Raw genomic sequence first — 19,793 nt, 5'->3', positions numbered from 1 at the left:
CTGCGCAGAGGCTCATGGAGGAACCCCCAAACCCGGCCTCCGTGACTGCGAGTCCGCCTGCAGCTGTCTGGGACCAAAGCCCAGGCTGCAGGAGAAGCCGAGGTTGGGTGCTGGAGCAGCACCGCCTCCCGGGTTGGGCAGGGCCGGCCTGGGTTGAGTCCGCTGTGCGCGGCTGGGAGCTGGGGATGGGGCAGGGGCATCTGATACGACGTCGGTGTTCGGTTCACATGGCTGAGCAGCGGCCGCCGCACACGAGAACCGTGAGTCAGAACTGCGGTCTCCCCCAGCTGGGACTCTTGCCTTTGTGCAGAGAGCTCTGAAGTTCCCATCAGGTGCAGCGCGCGTCCTTGGAAGCCACAAGCCCCCGGGCCGGTGTCACAGCACTTTCCTGTCCATGGGAGCCATTCTGCAGGCCGGCCGCCTGGCGCCCAGACCCCACGTCTCCTCCTCCCGCCCGACGGCCCTTCCGTCCTGCCCGCTGTGGTAGCTACTTGCTGGTGAAAGCGACGCAGTCAGGATTTCGACGCGTCACAAAATTCACAAGAGGACAAGGAAAGGGGGCAGGAAATGAAACTATCAGACGAGGCTGCTGAGGACGAGTTGGTCTGTTCTTAACAGCACAGCCCCTGGTTTCTGGCATCAGGTAACATGTTTTCCAAAGTACAGAATGAAGCCTCACCGAAAGGTCACCATTTAGAGGAACTGGACAGCAAATGACTTCCGTGTCTGAATTGAACCCCTTCCTTTATTCTTAAGCAACTTCCTTAAACCCAAAGGCTGACCGCTTAAAGCGACGGGGAAACCTACGTGAGCGCCGATGGGAGCGGCACTGGCCAGGTCGATGGGTTTGGCAGCCAGGTTTCTCTGTGACCGGGAAAGTTGCTCAGCGTCTCTGGCCTGGCAGGCGAGGGCAGTGAACACTAGTCACGCTGTGGCCACTCCGAGCACAGGACGGCACACCAGCCCGGAGAGGGGCTGCCACACACTGCTGCCCCTTTGCCTAGATGGGGAAGCTGATATTCAGAATCCCAACTTGCTCAAGCTCGGACCTGGGCTGAGCCTCTCTGCCTCCCTGACACTGGGCCGGCCACACCCCCTCTCGTCCCTCAGGGCAGCTGCCCGGTGACCACCTTCAGCATCTTCAGGGCACAAAACAGCTGCTTAAGCAAGCACTTGTGGGGCGAGGTGGCTGGGCGAGGTGGCAGTGGATCTGGCAGGGATGGGACGCTGCTACTACATGTCACCGGGCGTAAGGCTTACCCCAAGCTCACTAGTCTGCATGGGAAGGAGACACCGCTGCCTCCCTGCAGCAGACGCCAAGGCCGCCCCGGGACCCGGTGAGTGCAGCGCGCGTCACAGTGGGTCCTGCATGGGACCGATGCGGTGACTGATGACCGGTCCAGGTGACGCCTGCGTGGCCCTTGCCCGTGGCACTAGGATGCAGGTGGGAAACCTGACACCTAACGGGCTGCACAACAGATGCCTGGATCTGTCTGATCGGCTCGGCCCCAAGTCCATAAAAGGGGGAAGAAAAGAGAGGATTTCTCAATGTCTCTTGCACTGTTCCGACCCACAGCAACGTTCAGGGAATAAAAAACGCCTCCATTTCCATTATGTTCTCATTTTTTAACACACGCCATCCAAAAAAGGCAAGAGAACTGAAGCAAGAATCCAAGGTAGTTTGAAAAATAAAGACATGACAGAGAAGAAGATGATCAAAATATGCCAGTTGGGGAGTGTGTCAGAATTCAGAGAGTGGGGACTAGGGGCTGAGATCAGTGAATGGGGGTTAGATCTGACATGAATTTGATGGGCTGATGGACATTTTTATTTGAAGAGTAACACCTGATTTGCAAGTCTGATATAAGAATTTTAAAACTGCGCCATATTAGACGAAAGAAGACATTAGGAAAATGGAATCCTTTTTATCTTTTAAATATTTTGACCTTGGTTGTGGAGTTCTAAATCTAAGAAGTTTCATTTCATTCATTCATTGCTGGAATTGGGTTGGCCTTTGGATGTTGGTTACCTTTGTCTTTTTTCTGCCTTCCACAGCCCCCGAATCTTTTAGCCTCGTAGCTATGGAAACCCCTTCGGCCCGGCCACCAGGCCGGGTTCCTGCCTTGTCTCAGGCTGTGTTATCTCGTTAACAGACGCTAGGTCACTTTTTCTGGGTACTGGGTGCTATTCAGAGCACTTTACAAACATGAAGGTTTAAGCTTTGTAACGAACTATCAAGGCGGTACCAGCACAGCCCCGTTTTGTAGACTGCCACTGGAGAGGTTAAGTGCTGGCTGAAGGTGCCAGCTGCGTGTGAGCGGCCGGGCCGGGGTCTGGGCCACAAAGCCTGGCCTGCCCTGCAAAGCACTGTCCTCTGCTTCTCACGCTGAAAGACGAGAACCCTCCCCAGCACCATCGAGAGGCTGGAAGAGGCCGACTCTGATGCATATGTCTTTATTCCATCACAATTCTAAAAAACCTGAGGATTTTTAAATGCTTCTAGGTCTCTGAGGAGTCCTTATTGATTTAAATATTCTGACTAGTTTCAAAAATAAGTTTTCAAAGCAAACAAGTAATAGACACAGCCCAAATACTGGCAATGAAACAGTAAACAAAAATTTAAATTATTGCTATTTGGCCTAAAAACTTGCTCCATTTGATATCCCTGGGGAATTAAAGGCCAGAGACTGGCATTTTTAACGGCAAAAAGTCATAATGGGAACGGAAAAAACCAGCAGAAATGCCTTAAAAAAAAGCCGAAGATGCCACCGTGACTATGGGGGGAAGGTGATCAAGTCACTGCAGGATTATTCTGACAGTGAGGTGCAAAAGAGAGCTCCCTTCTGAAAGGCCAGACTTAATCAAAGTGACCGAAAGTTACCGTTCAACCAAACTCACCAAGGACATGTTCAGTGCCAAGTGGCTGCCAGGGACTGTGCTGGGTGCCCAACTCAGAGGGGCCCTGTGAGCCTGCCTTCCAGCGGTCTCCACGGAGCTCCGACGCCACTCACGTGAGCCGCACTCACTCAGAAGAACTAAGCTGAAAACATCACACCTTTAATTTAAAACAAGCAAAAATAGAAAATCCAACCAGTAGATCTCCACTTCCTTGGGAGTCAGTAAACTTTGGAGAAGAGTACACGCTCAGCGCTACTTGGCCTGAAGATGTCCTGGCTGAAAATGTGTTCACCGAAACTTGCCCGTCTAGTACCACCCCTCTAAGTTATCACAGGTGCTGCGAGGGGTGGCGAGGGGTGTGGGGGGCGTTGGCATCCATCGGCTGGGCTTGTAGGAAGAGAAGCAGCAGGAGATTAGCAGTCAGGAGAGAAGGGGGTGGGGCGGGGAGGGGCGTGCCCGGAGTCCACCTGCTAAGTAACCGCATATGCAGCTCACTCCCTCCCACAAACAGCCCATGTCTGGACAACAGGTAAAATTCAGTTCTCTCTGGGATGAGTTTTAAGTGTGGGGAAGCAGATACAAATGGAAAGATCCCTCATTCCTTCCAACGAGCCATAGGGTCCTTGGCCGGAACACCGGGCCGACTTCCTGCTTTGTGAGGACTAACTGGCCGACGTACTGGAAAAGTGCTTCTTTTCATCTTTTAATAACTGTGATTGCATTGGTTCAGCTTTTCAAACTCTGCTGACTTCTGACTGACACTGGCCAGGTCTGGGCTCCTCCCGTGAACATGTGCCATGATGACAGCCGTGAGCCTGGCGCATGCGTTCAGGGCACAGCCGAGGGCACCAGGTCTTCTCCCCAGCTGCCAGTCCTATAGCCAAAAGTATGTGTCTTTTCTCCATTAATTGCTTAGTAGTTGGATGGTCCTGGTTCAGGAAGCTACGTGGGCAGAGGACCGAGGTGGGAGCCACGTCACCTGCCCGTGCCACCTTCATGTGAGGGTTGCAGGGCAGACAGTGACCGACACCACTCACAAGCAACTACAGCAGCTGTCCTCTCTGTCCCCTGTACAAAGGTGACACCATAAAGCTCACCACCATCACTGCCTCCTTTCCACCCAGAGGAATAGAGTTTCAAACTCAATGAAACCTTCTACTGGGTTGTCGGAAAAGTCATGCCGTATTTTGTCTATGTTTTTCAAAGGTCATTTATTTATATAAAGAACAAAAATCATTCAATGATATATTGCCCGTCTTGTTCTATAACCTTTTGCCATCTTTCAGTGAACTTCATAATTCCTCATTCATACAAAGACCTGTCTTTATTTGCGAAACACTGAACAAGGTGCTGATTTACAGCCTCATCTGAATTAAACATTATACCACGCAATGCGTTTTGAAGAGAGCGAGACAAGTGGAAGTCTGATGGCGCAAGGTCAGGCGAGCATGGTGGGTGTGGCAACACATCCCGTCCAAGCGCCAATAATTTTTGACAGGTGATCAAACTTGTGTGTGGTCTCACGTTGTCGCGATGGAACACAACTCCTTTACAATTAACAAGCTCTGGATGTTTCTGGATGATGGATTCGTTCCAACTGTCCAGTTGCCGACACTACACATTCAAATTGATTGTTTGGTTCCTTGGTAGGAGCTCAAAAAACACGACACCTTTAAAATCCCTCCAAATGGAGAGCATAACCTTCCTCTGATGAATGTCTGCTTTCGATGTCGTTTGAGATGAATCATCACGTCGGGACCAAGACTGTTTGTGCACCACATTGTTGTAAACAATCTACTTCTCATCACCAGTTATCAGTCACTTCAAAAAAGGATCATTTTCCTCACGTTTAATGAGCATATTGCAGATGTTTATATGCGTCGTCAAATGAACTTCTTTGAGTTCATGCAGAACCCAAATATCAAGCTTGCTTACATATCCCAGCTTCTTCAGGTGGTTGTGAATGCTTGAATGATGGATGTTCAAAGTTTCTGCAATCTCTTGTGTCATGTAACTTGACTCAATCAATGACTTTAATTTGTCGTCATCAACCTCGGTGGGCCTCCCTGACCGAGGAGCATTGTTGAGATCAAAATCACCAGCACAGAATTTCGTGAACCATCCTTGGCACTGATGTTCTTGTAGAGCATTGTCACCGTAAACTTTATGCAACTTTTCACAAGTTTGATCTGCGTTCTTCCCTTTATGGAAGTAAAACAGTAAAATATGGCAAAAATGCAGTTTGGTCTTCCATCTTCAACTTGTTGTAAAATTTCCAAAACTCAACCAAATCGCTCAATTTTTTTTTGGAATGAAGCTAGAACTGTCAGCTGTCAAATGACATAGCAATAACATAGATGCGAATGACTCCAGTACTTCCAAACATGAACTAGTGCCATCTGTCGCAAACATGCGTCATGACTTTTCCGACAACCCAATAGGTAATCTCGCCCAATCCCCTGACTTTCCCGGGGTCTCAGCTGGGCTGTTGGGAGCCCCATGTGGAGGGGAGAGCTTGGCTGCCTCCTGTCCTGTGGTGTCACTGCGCCAGACGCCCGCTCTGACAGACAGCTGTCCTGTGTCTTTGATTATGTGTTAAAGAAAAGCCATTAAGCCCCCAATACTGAGCAACACCATCTTCCCAAGTCAGATGTACAGTTTTGGTTTCCGGAATAGCCCTCTATCTCAATGCAAGCCCACAGTGAGGTCTGCGCATGGGCTTCCCCATCAACATACTGAAACCCTATTATGCTACCCATTCCGATGGGCATCTTGTGACGGAACGAAGGGGCTATGACACTGGAGGGAAAATAGTTGTGAAAGATTTCCAAATTTTGTGGAAAATTTCATTTCCCAAAAGTAATCAGGTTATCCTGGGCCCCTCCCACTGATATCAGAACGGACGGACCCAGAGGTTTTGGTGGCATGGGGGGTGGGGGGGGAAGGGGGCTGGTTATCTTGGTCGGCTCTGCTCCCGGCAATTCATCCCTCTAGTGTGGCAGCTTTTGTCCACATGCTGACGGACGGCCTGCCCTAGGGCTCCAGCCCCACACTTGCTCATGCCACTCTCTCCTGGACTTGGAAGGTCCTACAGCCCTCGGTGCCTGCACGTGGGTATCCAGCACCGCGAACATACAAGTCAAAATTGGCATGCCACAGCCTGCTGCTTCAGGAAGTGGCAGCCGCTGGGGGCACTGGCGTGTTGTCCTGCCTGCTCTCCCTCACCTGCCCACATCTGTCCTTCGGAAAATCCTGTTAGTTCTGCTGACAAACACCCCGAATCTGACCACTCTCATCCCCACCGCGCTCCTGACCTGGGTTGTCGTCGCATCATCTCCCACCTGGGTTGCCCCCAAGACCTCCGTCCAGCATCCTACGAGCTGTCATCGACACGGAAACTGGAGTGGTTTATAGAATTGTCAGATGGTGTCACCGTGGTGCTAACACTCATCCCTGGGACTAGGACTCAAAACCCTGCCAGGCACCTCTAAGCCCCATGGGTCTCCGGCTGCCGGGCTTCATGTTCTGGAATGCTCCCCCGCCACTCCTCCTGGCTCCGTGCTGTCCCTGTAAGCGTGAAGGGACTGTGCCTCTGCTGTTTCCTAGCTGTCAGGATGCAGTGGGTGACAGGGACTTGCTCTGCTTACCGTGTGCCAGAGCCCCGAGCAGCAGCCCGACCACAGGGGCTCACATGCGAACCACAGTGGACTGCTCAGACTTTCGCTTACTGTTATGAAGCTTAGATAAGAACCCCTGAGTTGTCAGTTCCATAAAAGAAACTGTGAGCATGCACAGTATGTCACCCCACTTTATGGGCACCCCCATCTGCAGTCCTCCACCCTTGTTCCCGCTCTCAGGAAGAGGCCCTGAGGCCGGGTGGGTGCCCGCCTGCTCGCCCCGAGGCCTGGTGCTGGGGGCTGTGCCATTGCTGTTTGTTAAGATGGAAGCTACAGAAACAGCCCCTGCCCTGAAATACCATGCAGCTATTCAAAATAAGATTATGTAACCTACATGTTAAGTAAAAAGCAGGCTTCAAGACTACAGATGGCTTGTGATTCATAAAAACATTAACATATCTCCTGAGAGATGAGGTTACAAATAATGTTTTCCCTACTTCTCAGTTTTTTCAGCTTATATTAGTTTTATTTACAAAAAAGTCATTTTTTTATTTCATTGTCCTCAGAGCACATTTTCCCCTCTTAGACAAGGGGACACACATGCCATGGCGGGTGGCTGGGAGCATGCCACGTGCATTTTCATCCTAATAGATTGAAAGTACGCTGGAAATTCCCATGAGCACCTGGCCACAGGAGCCAAGGACACGAACAGCTGCCACCTATGCATCTGTGTTGGGGACGCCGAGCACGGAGGGAGCGCGGCAAAGCTCGTGGTCACGTCCCTGAGCGTGAACGCAGGACAGGGCAGCCGTCTGTGGGCCCTGAGGTCCTGAGGTTGAGAACTAGCCACAGCAAGTCGCCTGTGGGAAGGCTAGCCCGTGACAAGTGCATCGCAGCGCCCTCTCCAGAGCTCAGACCGCAACAACTGGCAGGGAAGTGCTGAGGGTCACCTGCGGCGAGCTTTTCTCTACAGGTCGGCTAGTCGATGACATAAGCAAGCTCAAAAGAGAAATATTTAAGATCTAATGGAGAACAAGCTTCTAACAACTAGGAAGCCCTGAGTAGTAATAATGTGTATGTAATTATAAGCCAGTTTATTTAGTCACTAGAGAAGGTGGCCTTGGGCCTCCCTTTGATAACCCCTGATTAACCAAATCTGAATTTCTGTACAAGTTTGAAAGTCATGAAGTTGATTCTTTAAAAATGAACCTAAGTGAGCCATTCCACTAACAGAGTGAACGCTGCCCTCACGGACCCAAATGGAGGTTTTGTGCAGCACGTGTCCTGTGCTCTGAAAACGCTGTACTGTGAAACGCACATCATGGTCAGTTTTCATCTGCCTACAAGTGGCATCAGATAAAAACGGAGGGCACACGTGTGTGTACATGTAAATGTAAGAGGATTCACCGACTTGTCAAAGGCTCAATAACATGACAACAGCAGTGGGGACCCACCCGCCCAAAACAGCACCACACACGTCTCAGTTGTTGACATAAAGCATCCCTGAATGGTTACCAGGATGTGGGGAAATCCACAAAGAACAGCATGAACGAGGCTAAGGGTCTGTGCTGCGCTGCCCAACATGGACGTCACTGACACGTGCAGCTATTTAAAGATGAATCAGCGAGATGAAATGCAGGTTAAGACTCAGGGCCTCGGCCACAGATGCCCCATTCAGACGCCCAGCAGCCACGTGTGGCTGTGGCTCTGCCCTGGACAGGGCGGGTGGGAGCAGGCCCGCCCTTCACCCCAGGGCTCTGGTGGGCAGCCCTGCAGACACTCGTGTCATAAAGCCTGATTACACCTGCATTTTGATGATTAGAAAGTATCTGCCGATACTGAATGTTTTTTCTTAAAATGTCAGGTGAGAGTGGGACCCCCTGTCACTTTATTCTATTACAATAGTCTCGCATTGTCTTTGATCATAAACAGGGCGTCTCCGTCTCCTCATCGTGGGTAGAGGAAACACTGAGCATCTGTAGAACCCAGAGACTTCGAATGTGGACAACTAAATAGAATTCACTAGCTCCAGGGACATGCCTCTTTCTGTAAAAATGCAACAAAAGAATAGAACAGATGAGACTTGACTTCCCATGAATTGTCATGCTTTGGAATAAATACTTACACGGTTTAGAGACACAGGCGGGCGACCGGCTCCTGTCGAGCGCCTCTGTTCCCTGCCCCTCCCTTGCTCCCAAATAGCCCTTTCGCTGCTTCAGTTTTCCAATCAAGGAAGAAACCCAATGAGAACGGCGCTCGCTCCTGAAACTGCCAGGAAGAATGCCCTCGAAAATCCTCGTCAATGATTTCCCAAAGGGAACATCTACTTCATTTCCAATTTTACTCATGTTGCTCCAGGGAACTGTACATTAGTGACGTTTTTACTGGAATGAAACCTCCCATCTACAGCGAAAGGCCTGTGTGACCTAGAGCTTCCTGGACAGATGTCCCCCCGCAGCAGGGGGCCTCCCTACAGCTCAGAGTCACCCCGGAGAAGCCAAGAATGAGATGAGAAGAGGACCAGACACCCAGTAATTAGGAAAGACCAATTTAACCAGAAGACTCAGAGACAGTTGAACTTGTTTTAGGAAAGGCAGTGTATGCCGTCTGAAGCCTGGCCGACCAGCACAGACCAACAAGGCGTCTGTGCACATGTGTGCACAGTAGTAACACGTATTTAAAGATACGTGTATACACGTTTAAAATAACTTCAAAACTGCTGCACCTAAAATTTTAAGGAAAATAATTTTTTTGTTCACACACCTCAAATATGCTGTATGTTTGATAAAGTAATCCACAAAGATGACAAATTATGTTTTATTTGCTTAGAAACAGGCAGTGTGATTCAGTGTTTTCTGATGTCTGCAGTAAATGTTTTCGCTTTTCAAACTGGGGGCTGAAACACTGAGAAACGTTTCCCAAGAAAGGTGTCCCTCCGGGTCTCGTTTCACCTTAGAAACACCCCCCACACTTGTCACAGTAACACGCATGAGCATCTCCCACCAGCTCTAGTCAGACATTTCCCATCCATCCCCTGGAAGGGATGGGGGGCTCCTGTCTCCAAGTTCAAACACAGGGAGTCATTGCCCACTGCTTTGTAAAGGGCATGTATGAATTGTTAAAGTGGCAAAACAAATTAGTTTAGCAGGAAGACAGCGGGCCGAAGGTGAGACAGAACACGCCCGCCAATTGAACCCACTGTCTTTGATAAAACTAAGCTGATTTCCCAGAGTGGGGCTTGCTGAAGTCAAATTCCCCGACCACAGTAGCTAATGAGAAAGCTCCAGAAGCCTTTAAGTGGGTCTTCAGTTATTTTGTGACTTGGCTGGTTGTGGATCAGGGAATCTTATCTACATTCATCACGCTTTACTTAGTTTTGATGCAAGTCGGTGGGGAAATACCAATGAACAACTTAAGAACTTCATTTGCCAGGAGCAAGACCAACGCCAGGTTTCCGGAGGCCAAGTCCATGCCCCCTCGCGGACACCCCTTCCCGCCAATGCTAGTTCAGGGTTCCCGGGATGAGCCCCTCCGAGGGACCCCGTGAGGACCGGCTCCGCCGAGGGGCCGCCCTGTCTTCAGTGCCCCGCCGTCCACCTTGGGGGGGTACCCCCTTTCTACTCGGCCCACCAGGCCCGCCAGGCTTCTCCGCTCCAGCCTGGCCTCACCCACTGCGCCGCCCCGCTGCTCGCCACGCGCTGTCCTGCGAGGAGCCCCCTCTAGCCTCCCCTCGTCGCCACGGGTCCAGTGTCCAGGCTCTGGTCCTTCCAGGCCCCATCAGCCCTGCTGCCCTCCGGGCTGACCCGCCGGCCACCCCGCCATGTGGACTGTCCTTGCGCCTCCACACTGAGCCCACCGGCCTGGTGACCACACACCCAACCTGACCTGACGCGAACCACGCTGACCCCCTTTCTGCTTCTGCCCCCATGGCGGTTCTGGCTGGAACTGGTTTTCCTTTTTGGTCCGCCTTAAGACACTGACCATCAGTTCAAGGGCAGGAACTGTCTCATCTCTGGGTGCTGATGACATGTTTGGAAAATGGATGGATGGATGGATGGATGGATGGATGGATGGATGAATAGCTCGGCTTACGGTCTCCCTGAAAATGTCCTCTCACGGCTGCTGCTTCCATCTGGAAGCGAGATGGCTTAGGGGCTTTCCAAACTGTCCCCCGAGCGCCATGGGTGGAATGCAGAGGCGCAGGGACAATGGCCGGATGCTCAGGTGCAGCAGCAGCTTTGCCGTGCGCACTAAACGATGCTCACACCCAAACTGTGATCACCACGTGTGAGTACCTTCCACGGGAGCACGCACGCCGAGGGACACGCAGGCGGGGACAGCACAGCCACCGCGCCCTACAACAGCCCCCGGACCTTCTAGCAAGAGCGAAGCCGCAGGGACTGCTGGTCTCTTATCTTTCTTTTTAATTAAAGGACTTGGTGTCAAGTCCTCCCAATCTAGAGGCTACAAGACTTTGGGACGAATTAAAGTCCTTATTTCAGGGACATCATAAAAGGTGATGAATACCAAGTCCTTCTGTAAATGTTAAATTAACTTTTACATTTTCTCTCTTCGAATTCTGCTTAATGCTTTCACAGAGCTCAACAATGTAAAAAGGGCTATGGATTTCTAAGTGCCAACATTGCCAACAGCATTTATTGACTGCCTACTGTGTGCCTGGTAGCAGGACGATCAGGCACACAGGAGTTAAACAGTGTTCCCCGCTGCCGGAGAGGCCATGCTCTGGATTTTATTTTGCACAGAGAACCTATTCATTCAAAAGTCTGTCTGGATTATTAAACTTATATTCTATACCTCTGCTTTCCTTTGATGACCCAAGTCTGATTTTTCACACGAATTTTACCAAAACCTACATCAAAACTTGGATGATGGGGAAATGGGGGAGGGGAGCGTAACACACGGTAAATAAACGCCCCTAAACTGCATTTCCACACTGCTGGCGAGCTTTGTGTGTTTATGAACCACAGATTCCTTGTAATGTGCGTTAAACACAGAGTTTGCTGTTTGTTTGCGGCTGGTTTGTGGGAGAGCAGGTGGGAAAGGCGAGGGGCGCGCAGCAGTCTGGTCCAACGCCCGACTAGGAGGCAGGGAGGAAGACCCCGGCTGGATTCAGTTACCCCAGCGAGCATCCGAGTTCACGTGCGGCAGGGGGGCGCCCAGTCCTGGTACCCCACGTGGCGCCACTGCGTGGGACCGCCCCCCCAAAGGTGCTGACCTCACGGTATCGGGCAAACAGAAGCAGAAACAGGCTCTTGTCGTAACCCTCCCTGAGCAAGCAGCTCAGCGAGCCAAGATCTGCGTGGCGTTGTGTGGCTTGTTTTTCACTTGTGTGTGCGTGTGTGTGTGCGACTGGAGCCGTCCTCAAACACTCTGGTTTTGGAAGTTTCACTGTATCGTGCTTACATCTGTTTCCTACAGTGAACTTATTTTAAATCAGCCCTAGTATGACAGAATAAATGTCTGCCTGCAGCAAGCTGTATTTTCCGGTGTTCTTAAAAAAATGCTGTACTGTACACTTTATAAACCTCTAACAGATGTTGAAATCTAATTGGAGGACTAGGTTCCTGCCAGGGCAAGGACAACATGCACTTATCAGGTTGTGGAAGGCCTGTGATGGAGTTACTGGAAGGTCAGCCATCACTGAACCCTCCCCATGTGGGTCCCAGGAAAACACTGCATGAGACCGAAGGAGCAGAGCTTCACTAAATGAAAACTGGTGTGTGTGTGTGTGTGTGTGTGTGTGTGTGTGTGTGTGTGTGTGTGCGCGCGCGTGCGCGCGCGTGCACGCTTACAGCCACAGTTAAATACAAACCTTTAATTCCCCATCACTGAACAGCACACCTACAGGGTTATTAATTTTGAAGAGGTACCATGATGTGTGCAAAAGTTCCGTCGCTGTCCCCTGTCGTTTGTGGGTCGTGGCTGAGCCACCCAACCACCCAGGCCTCGGTCCCCACCTCTGGAAAACAGGTCTGAGATTTCCACGTCTCCTCACAGAGGAGACAGGCTGTGCACGGGGCCCTGCGACAGTGGCAGTGACGTGTTTCATCATCAGCGGTGCCGCTACGGACCTGGAAGGCGCTCGCCCCTGGGCCTCTGCAGGCCAGCTGGCCACATGCATGGTTCTCACCCACAGACACGCTCTGCACCCACGCGTTCCCAGGAAGCCCTGCCGGCCGCAGAATGAAATGACTTTTCTAACCGGAACGAGGCACTTTGACGTGAAAAGTCATGTACTGCCCGCCCATGGATGCCAGACCTCCCAGCAACTTCTGTCCTAACAGAGCTAAGTGTACAGAGGTGACCGCAGCCTCTGGTAAGAAAATGCGGCATCTGTTAAAGAAACCAGATGCCAGTCAAGGGCATTTGTAATTTGCGAGGTCTGGGGTTTACTGTTGTAAACCATGAAGCAGAAGATTCTAGAAATGAGGATTACTTCTAAGCTACTGGCGTGCAGTAAAAGGGGGTGAACTCCTTGCCCCCTAAACAATGGATGATGTAGGCAGAGTGAGGTTCTACCAGATCCAGTACATAGTCCTGCTGCCCGCACTGCATTTATGGCTGCACAAGAAAGCCCCAGCAAATTCCAGAACAAGCAGCCTTCAGAGAAAAGCAGCATCTTGGCCTAAGCTCAAAATTCTAATTCTGATGTAAGTTTATTTTTAAATAGATGTAATCAGGTTTTGGAAAAGGTATGTGGCATGTGCAGCTAAAATTCCTCCAGGTCTGACCTAAAAACACCTAGGACAGATGCTTCGAAACCACGGCGCACACAAGAGAACTTCTCAAGGGCAGAAGGCCCAAAGCAGGACCCACCCGCCCATGGGGATGCGATCACATGTGAAGGCGAGCCGGTGCCCTAGATTTGCTTCCTGCCCACAGGAAGCTTGGCATTACACCATAAGGGCAGGAGTAAGAACGAGGCAGCTAAATTTGGCCAAAGTATAAGTGGGGGCCAATTTGGGGGCCCATTTATAGAACTAACTGCTTCTGATTGAAATCGGTTTTGATTTGGCTTAAGTGGGTACTGAGATGGCCCAAACACCTACAACTTGCCCATGTCTGCAGCTGAGCACCACGCGTAAGTAGAGAGAGAACAATGCCTGGCTGGGAGGGTGTGGTGTCTTAAAAAAAAAAAGGCGACAATGATACCATGTGACTTGCAAGCTCTTTCACGTCACTAATTTTAGGTAAACTTAGCAGATGAAACTTTAGGAGAAGAAACTTCCTTTCAGAATCAGAGGTCATGTTAAGCAGAATTTCCACCAAAAGTCACTATACTTTGAAAAACTTTATTCTTTTTTTTGGCCTGGGGTCTCAGCAAATGTCATAGCCAGGGACCTCACAGCTTGGCGAGGCAGGATCGAGAACGTGAATGCAACATACTGAATAAGGGCACGAAAGGGCCTGCAGCCTCGGGCTTTCGGACCTGCATGGCCTCTCTTGCTTCCTGGAAGTGGCACTTTCCCCGGGGCTGCATTTTCTACGTCAGATGGACTAGGAGCCAGAGAGGAGTAGTTCCAGAGTTTGAATGATATTCATATGCACACATTTCATTTTAACACGGATTCACTTTACATACTGTACATCATCAGACATAAAGGCATCGACTTCTTTTTGAGAACATCCCCGTTGTGTTGCTATGGATAGGAACCGAGCAAAGTGTCATTCCAGGAAAGCCAAGACCCAGAGCTTATCTGGCAAAGCCTGCTGTCTGTCCGTGGTCAAGAATGTCCTGTCAGTAGCCAATCATCAAAAGTTCAATGTGACAAGTGACAAGAGGAATAATTTCAGGAAATTCCATTTCTTAGCAGATGCATAATAAAGAAATATTTTTGAGGTGATTGGGACACACTTTCTAATATGTCCTCATGAAGACGTAGGGAGTGGCACACTTCACATGAATAGAGCGATTTTGCTCCTATCAGGTAAGAGGCTGTCGCAGCGGGATCCAACTAAAGCTTTTAAAAATATACAAAGAATAATCCATTGAAAAGAGCACACGCATGAAATATTTTAGAGAAAGCTATTGTAAATCTTAAAGGGATTAATCCATGCTCCTATGATGGAAAAGTCACTCCACAGAGCTTCATGACCCAGTAAAAGAGTAACAGATGGAGAAGTATCATCAATTAAAATGTCAAAGGGAAAAAACATTACAATCTATGGTTTCTCCAGTTTGAAAAGACCTCAGGTAAAAACTGGTCATTTAAATATTAGCTTTTTTACCGTATACATTTAATTGAAACCCCCAGTTTTGAAGATCCAATATAAAGAAAAATGGACCATTTCAGAAAATTGGTCAAGTTTAGATTTCCAAGAAAGGGTCAATCAAAATGGGGCTTACTTGTTGCAAACACAAGTTTAGAAATGAGTGCGGCTTTCAGATCAGCCAAAGTTAGGAAAAGACATCACCCTCTGGAAGGCAAGGTGTCCCCTCCGGGAAGAGGTGGGCGGAGGGGATGGACCACGCTGACACTGCCTGAGGACGCGAAGAGCAGACCACGTCCCTCCGCAGATGCCGATGGGGAGGCCCATAACACCATCTTCCAGGATGAAGTAAAGGAAGAAGAAAGTGCCGGAGCCAAGTGGCAGGTCTGCCTGGAACTTCAGGTCAACATAAGGTTCTAAGCCCAAAGTCAAGGATGCAAACTAATGAAAATCAGACCCGTCAGGCTCTCATCTCTGGGGGTCTTGACACACCGACCACTCAGAGGCAACGCTATATGCAAGTTGTGCAAAGGTTATTTTCCTCGTTACAGTTGGCCTGTTGGAACTGGAAACATGGCAAACATTTGCAACGAATTCCTCCTTAAGAAACCCAAAGGAAAGGTGCCATGTTTGGATGTGCTGGCCAAGGTCCAAATGCAGCTAATCACGTTTGACCGTGAGGGAAATATGGTTTCAAGCCATGAAAAAGATGCCGTAACCAAGTGGGTTGAGTTGTTCTTGCTAATTCTGTCCATTCTGAGGTTCTAAGAGCTATTTGTCCAGGAGGCACAGCGTGGATGACACTACGGACTTTAAGGCCGCTAAGTGAGAGGACGCTCTCCAGGTGCCTACACGCCAGGAAGACAACGCCAAGAGGCTGGTGCGGGAGGGCTAGTTCAGGAGGTCACTGAGCATGAGCGGGCGGTCTATGGCGCTAGGGCCTCGGACAGGGACCCTGCAAGAGACGACACGGTGTGAAACACAAGCCCACACTCTGTGACAGCCTGCCTGGCGCAACGGGGTCAGGACTTGGGGCTGGGCTCCTCAGGGCAAAGGGGTCAAAAAGGGTCTGAAAGCAGCATTTTTTCTACATCGCTAACAAAGTCTTTTGCAAACAGAAGGGAAGCCAAGCCATGTGCGGTGACGCTGCTCGTAACAGGCGGCGGTTAAGCGCAGCTCTTCGGGGCCCTGGGTTCTCGTCACGTCGTAGACCCATCTTTCCTTTCCTGCCTTCCTTTCCTTACACACCCAGATGTCTGCTCCAACCACAGTACTGAGGTTTAACCCGCTTCCTGTAACTTGTGCTGACTTCTTCCAAAACCTGTCTAGGAACTGCCCACGGTTCATCAGGTACGTGACCATAAAGGAGGAACGCTGGTCAGGAGGTTCAGATGTGGTGGCCGGATTTATGCTTACATGTAGAAACAGTGACAGGCACAGAGGCGAGGACATCAAACAACCAGAGGGTGAGCATGCGTGCCGGTGCCTCCCCACGTTCCTGCCACCGAGAGAGGATCACTGGCCTGACCACAGCATGCGTAAGGAATTAGCTGTCACTATGGCAGCTTTTTGTCATAATGCTACTAAATATCCGTATTTTAAGTAATCATTTCTATTGGCTTTCAAACCATCCATTTTTTACCTTTTAAGTTATAATCCCAAAACATCAATTTTTGACTTTTTAAGCTACAATCATTTCTTCGGAGTTTCAGTAACTGTTACCTTCCCTCCATGTGCATGTGTATCTGCAGAGAACATACTTATGCTTTGGAGAATTGACATGGAAAGGACGATATGAAAGAACCAGAGATGATGAGCAGAATGGGTTTTCCAGAAAAGGGGCTGACACCCCGAGGACCCACTCATGTGTGCTAAGGGGAGGTGCTGCTGTGCACGGGTGGCTCTGTACAGACAGCTTTCTTTCCCAGTGACACATCCTTTTTGTTACTACCAAGTGAATAGATTTGTAAAACAATGATTTTCATTAAATCTTACTTGAGTTCTTGTGAGCTGGTGGCCAGCATACTTCGAATGCTTTTGTCAGCCAGTGGGCAGCCCGACAGACTGTAAGACAGGCCAGAACAGGCAGGTGAGAAGCCCCTCTAAGCAGCTTCCACTCCCGAACAAACACAACATAAAACTGAAATTAAAAAGTTTAATGCAGAAAAGCGATGGGGCAAGTGCTGTATATTGAATTTTTTTTGTATAAATAACTCTGCATAGGTTTACATGTAAATTTAAGAAAACAGGTCTGTTAATAAACCATTTAAAAAAATAAGATAAAAATATTTGTGCTCTTTGGTTTAAATGTAAAGAATTTTCCAAATTTAAGCAGTTCATTTAAAAATAAAACACATTATACAACACACAAATTGGCATGCTTTTAAAGGTCGACATACAGCACTTAAAGGGTTGACACATAATTCAACGTTTTACTTTGACAGCATTGTTGAGGTAAGCTGAAAACAATAAATTGAAAAGACAGAATCCACCATGAGAAAAATGAAGTCACACCTTCTATGTGAGGCGTAATTACCAGTCACATGACCACTCCCATCACACCTTGGTGTTGGACATCTGCCACCAAACAAAAACAAAAACAGCCAAAATAGTGAGTATGTTTAAAAAAAAACTTTAAAAAAGTTTCATTGTTTCCAGTTTAGCTGCAATGTCTGCATGGGGACTTAAGCGCCCTAACGAAAAGCTGCAAAATGCACGGGAGTAAATGAGAATGACATCTCCGCAACACAGCGCATCGTTAAAACACGTGGGTCCACGTGGCTTGTCTGTCTACGGAACCGGCAGCTTGAGACATTTATATGCTGCGAATGTCACATGCTCAAACGGCAAGGCATATACAGACCGGTTTTTAAAAATAAGCCGAGGAAAGGGAAAGTTAAGAAGCACGACAGTTTCACCTCGCGGTATGCTTACGTTATTAAGTCCTTTTTGCTCTCCTTGCACTGGGGGTACTTGGGCTTGGGGCTGGGGATGGTCACCTCCCCTGGGTACCTTCTTTCTTCCAGAGCTTCCTGGAAGGGGTCCAAGTCTTCTGGCTGCAGGCAAAACACAGCTTCAGGGCCACAAAGATGATAATTCAACACACAGACCAAAGACCGCGGCCCCCCGCCGGCGGAGGCCGCCTCTCGTTTTCCAGCGTTACCTCTAAAATCAGATGTACCTTTGTTTGGAACATGCAAACTGAAATTTGTTCAAAGGTGTCTCCCTTCTGTGGCGGACCTGTCTCTATCTCATCGACTGCTCTGAACGCCTGACATCGTGCTAACGCATCACTGGCAGGGCCTTCCTTACTCAGGGCTCCGCTGGCCGTCCCCGCGGAGGGGCACAGCGGTCTCGCAACAGGGGCTGCCTCCACGCTGGTCTTTCAGTCACCTGCGGGTCCTGGGGCCACATGCGACACTCCAATCCCACACTCACCAGAATGCAGAGCAGGGTGTCACCCGTCATTGCCAACTAGCCTACATACGTCCCTGGAGTCCCCAGGCAAGGGACGATCGGCTTAGATTCATGCTGCAATTTTAAATTATTCCTTTGCAGCATTTTCTTTTTGTCCAACGTGGGTCCAACTGCAGTGACCCAGGAATTACCATAGATGGCAGCGTTCAGCAAATGTGTTTCAGGAATACTGGGGTTGTTCTTACCCCTGTGACAGACAGTCTGCGTGATGAAAATACTGTTGCTTTCTGAGGGTTTCATATTAATTAAATTTGGAGATTCAACTACCATACCTTATTTGGTCGTCATGATTTAACACTGCTGGCACTCAGACCCTATTGTTTTACAACAACACCTGGACACTTAAATCAATTTGAAGAATAAAGATAACAGGCTTTGCGGTGGAATGGTCTTATATACAGGGGTCTTCCCCGCAATTCCTACAAATAGCTAACGTTTCCTTTTTCTCCATCTCCTTGTTTCTGTAAGAATTGCTGATAGGGTCTCCCCCCTTGTGTTAAAAAATAATTTTCATTTTTCAGTGAATAGAGAAGATGTCATAACTTTCAGAATCAAGCACTGGAGAAAAAGTCAGTCCAATAAAGAACAAGTTTTTCTTCGTTTCTTTCCTTAGCCTAAAGGTTAGAACTATTTTTATAACCTGAATTTGAAAATTGTAACTGCTTTAAAACTCTGTTCCTGACAGTGTTTTGGTGAAACTGTGGTCAGTAAAGATTTCGGTGACTGTGTTAAGTGACTTACTCAGAGCTGAAGTGTACTCTGAATAGGCAAGTTTCTTAGAGAGCCCACACTGTCCTTAGCTTCAAAGAGCTGGCTAATCATTAGCACGAAGTTACCATTTACATATTTAAGGCTCATCACATTCTCTACCTGCAAGGAAAATCCTGCATGACAGCAACATGTCACCCAGAAAAACGAACTATGCTGTTTATACTTTTCTTAGAGAAATTGTTTTCTTATAAATATTAGAAAATGAACTTCATCCTTTAAGAGACAACGGTTTATTTCACCAAATCATTGTGAGTCACAAATCTCTCCTGAGTCAACAAAACAATGCCTTCTAAGCCCTCGTCAGCTAAGGGTCGGATTGAAGAGAAACGACATGTGTTTAGGGGTGCGCGTGGCACTTGCTCCCCAGGACACCCCACTTTCACCGGGCAGCGGAGGCGGGCTCACGAGAAAGGACGTACGGTGATGTCTTTGGAGTCGTCCTCGTCGGCTCTCCGGGGCTTCATCTTGGTGTAGTCCACGGGCAGGTCCCAGCAATCCCCCTCGCTCAGCTGGAAACACCGGCTGTTCATGACAGCCTGCTGCTGGGGGGACATGGGCTCCAGAGGCGTCAGGATGGGGCAGCAGCCCTCCCGCGGCCTCTGCTTGTTCATGCTCAGGTCCAGAGTCCCGTTCTCGTCCACCTCCATGTCAGGGTTCTGTGGGCGGAAGGACACAGTGACCAAGGTGCCACGCCCAGACCACAGCCGTGCCTGCAGCCCGCTGGCATGAGCCCCAGGGGCAGGTGGGGCGCTGGACCCTGCAGCGGCATGGCTGCTGCATCCGTGGCTCTGCTGACCT

General features: G+C 49.4%; 1 protein-coding gene across 19 annotated transcripts in view; it reads right to left on the bottom strand.

Moving 5' to 3' along the window:
• Positions 1–19,793, bottom strand: part of MYT1L (myelin transcription factor 1 like) — a 738,481-nt gene that overhangs the window by 41,520 nt on the left and 677,168 nt on the right. For 15 of the 19 annotated variants that reach the window (XM_019646295.1, XM_019646294.1, XM_019646293.1 and 12 more), the window contains 4 exons: positions 19,415–19,651; positions 17,682–17,803; positions 17,262–17,324; positions 16,743–16,811 (listed from right to left, as the gene is read on the bottom strand). In XM_019646295.1, coding sequence (XP_019501840.1) covers positions 16,743–16,811; positions 17,262–17,324; positions 17,682–17,803; positions 19,415–19,651 — 491 coding nt within the window. The remainder of the gene's footprint in view (positions 1–16,742; positions 16,812–17,261; positions 17,325–17,681; positions 17,804–19,414; positions 19,652–19,793) is intronic. The other 4 variants (XM_019646306.1, XM_019646302.1, XM_019646307.1 and 1 more) reach the window with 1 other exon arrangement.

This window comes from Hipposideros armiger, unplaced genomic scaffold (assembly GCF_001890085.2).
Source record: "Hipposideros armiger isolate ML-2016 unplaced genomic scaffold, ASM189008v1 scaffold_100, whole genome shotgun sequence".
Taxonomy (NCBI): domain Eukaryota; kingdom Metazoa; phylum Chordata; class Mammalia; order Chiroptera; family Hipposideridae; genus Hipposideros; species Hipposideros armiger.
The sequence above is the reverse complement of the archived record's forward strand: the minus strand, read 5'-3'. Positions and strand labels throughout refer to the sequence as shown.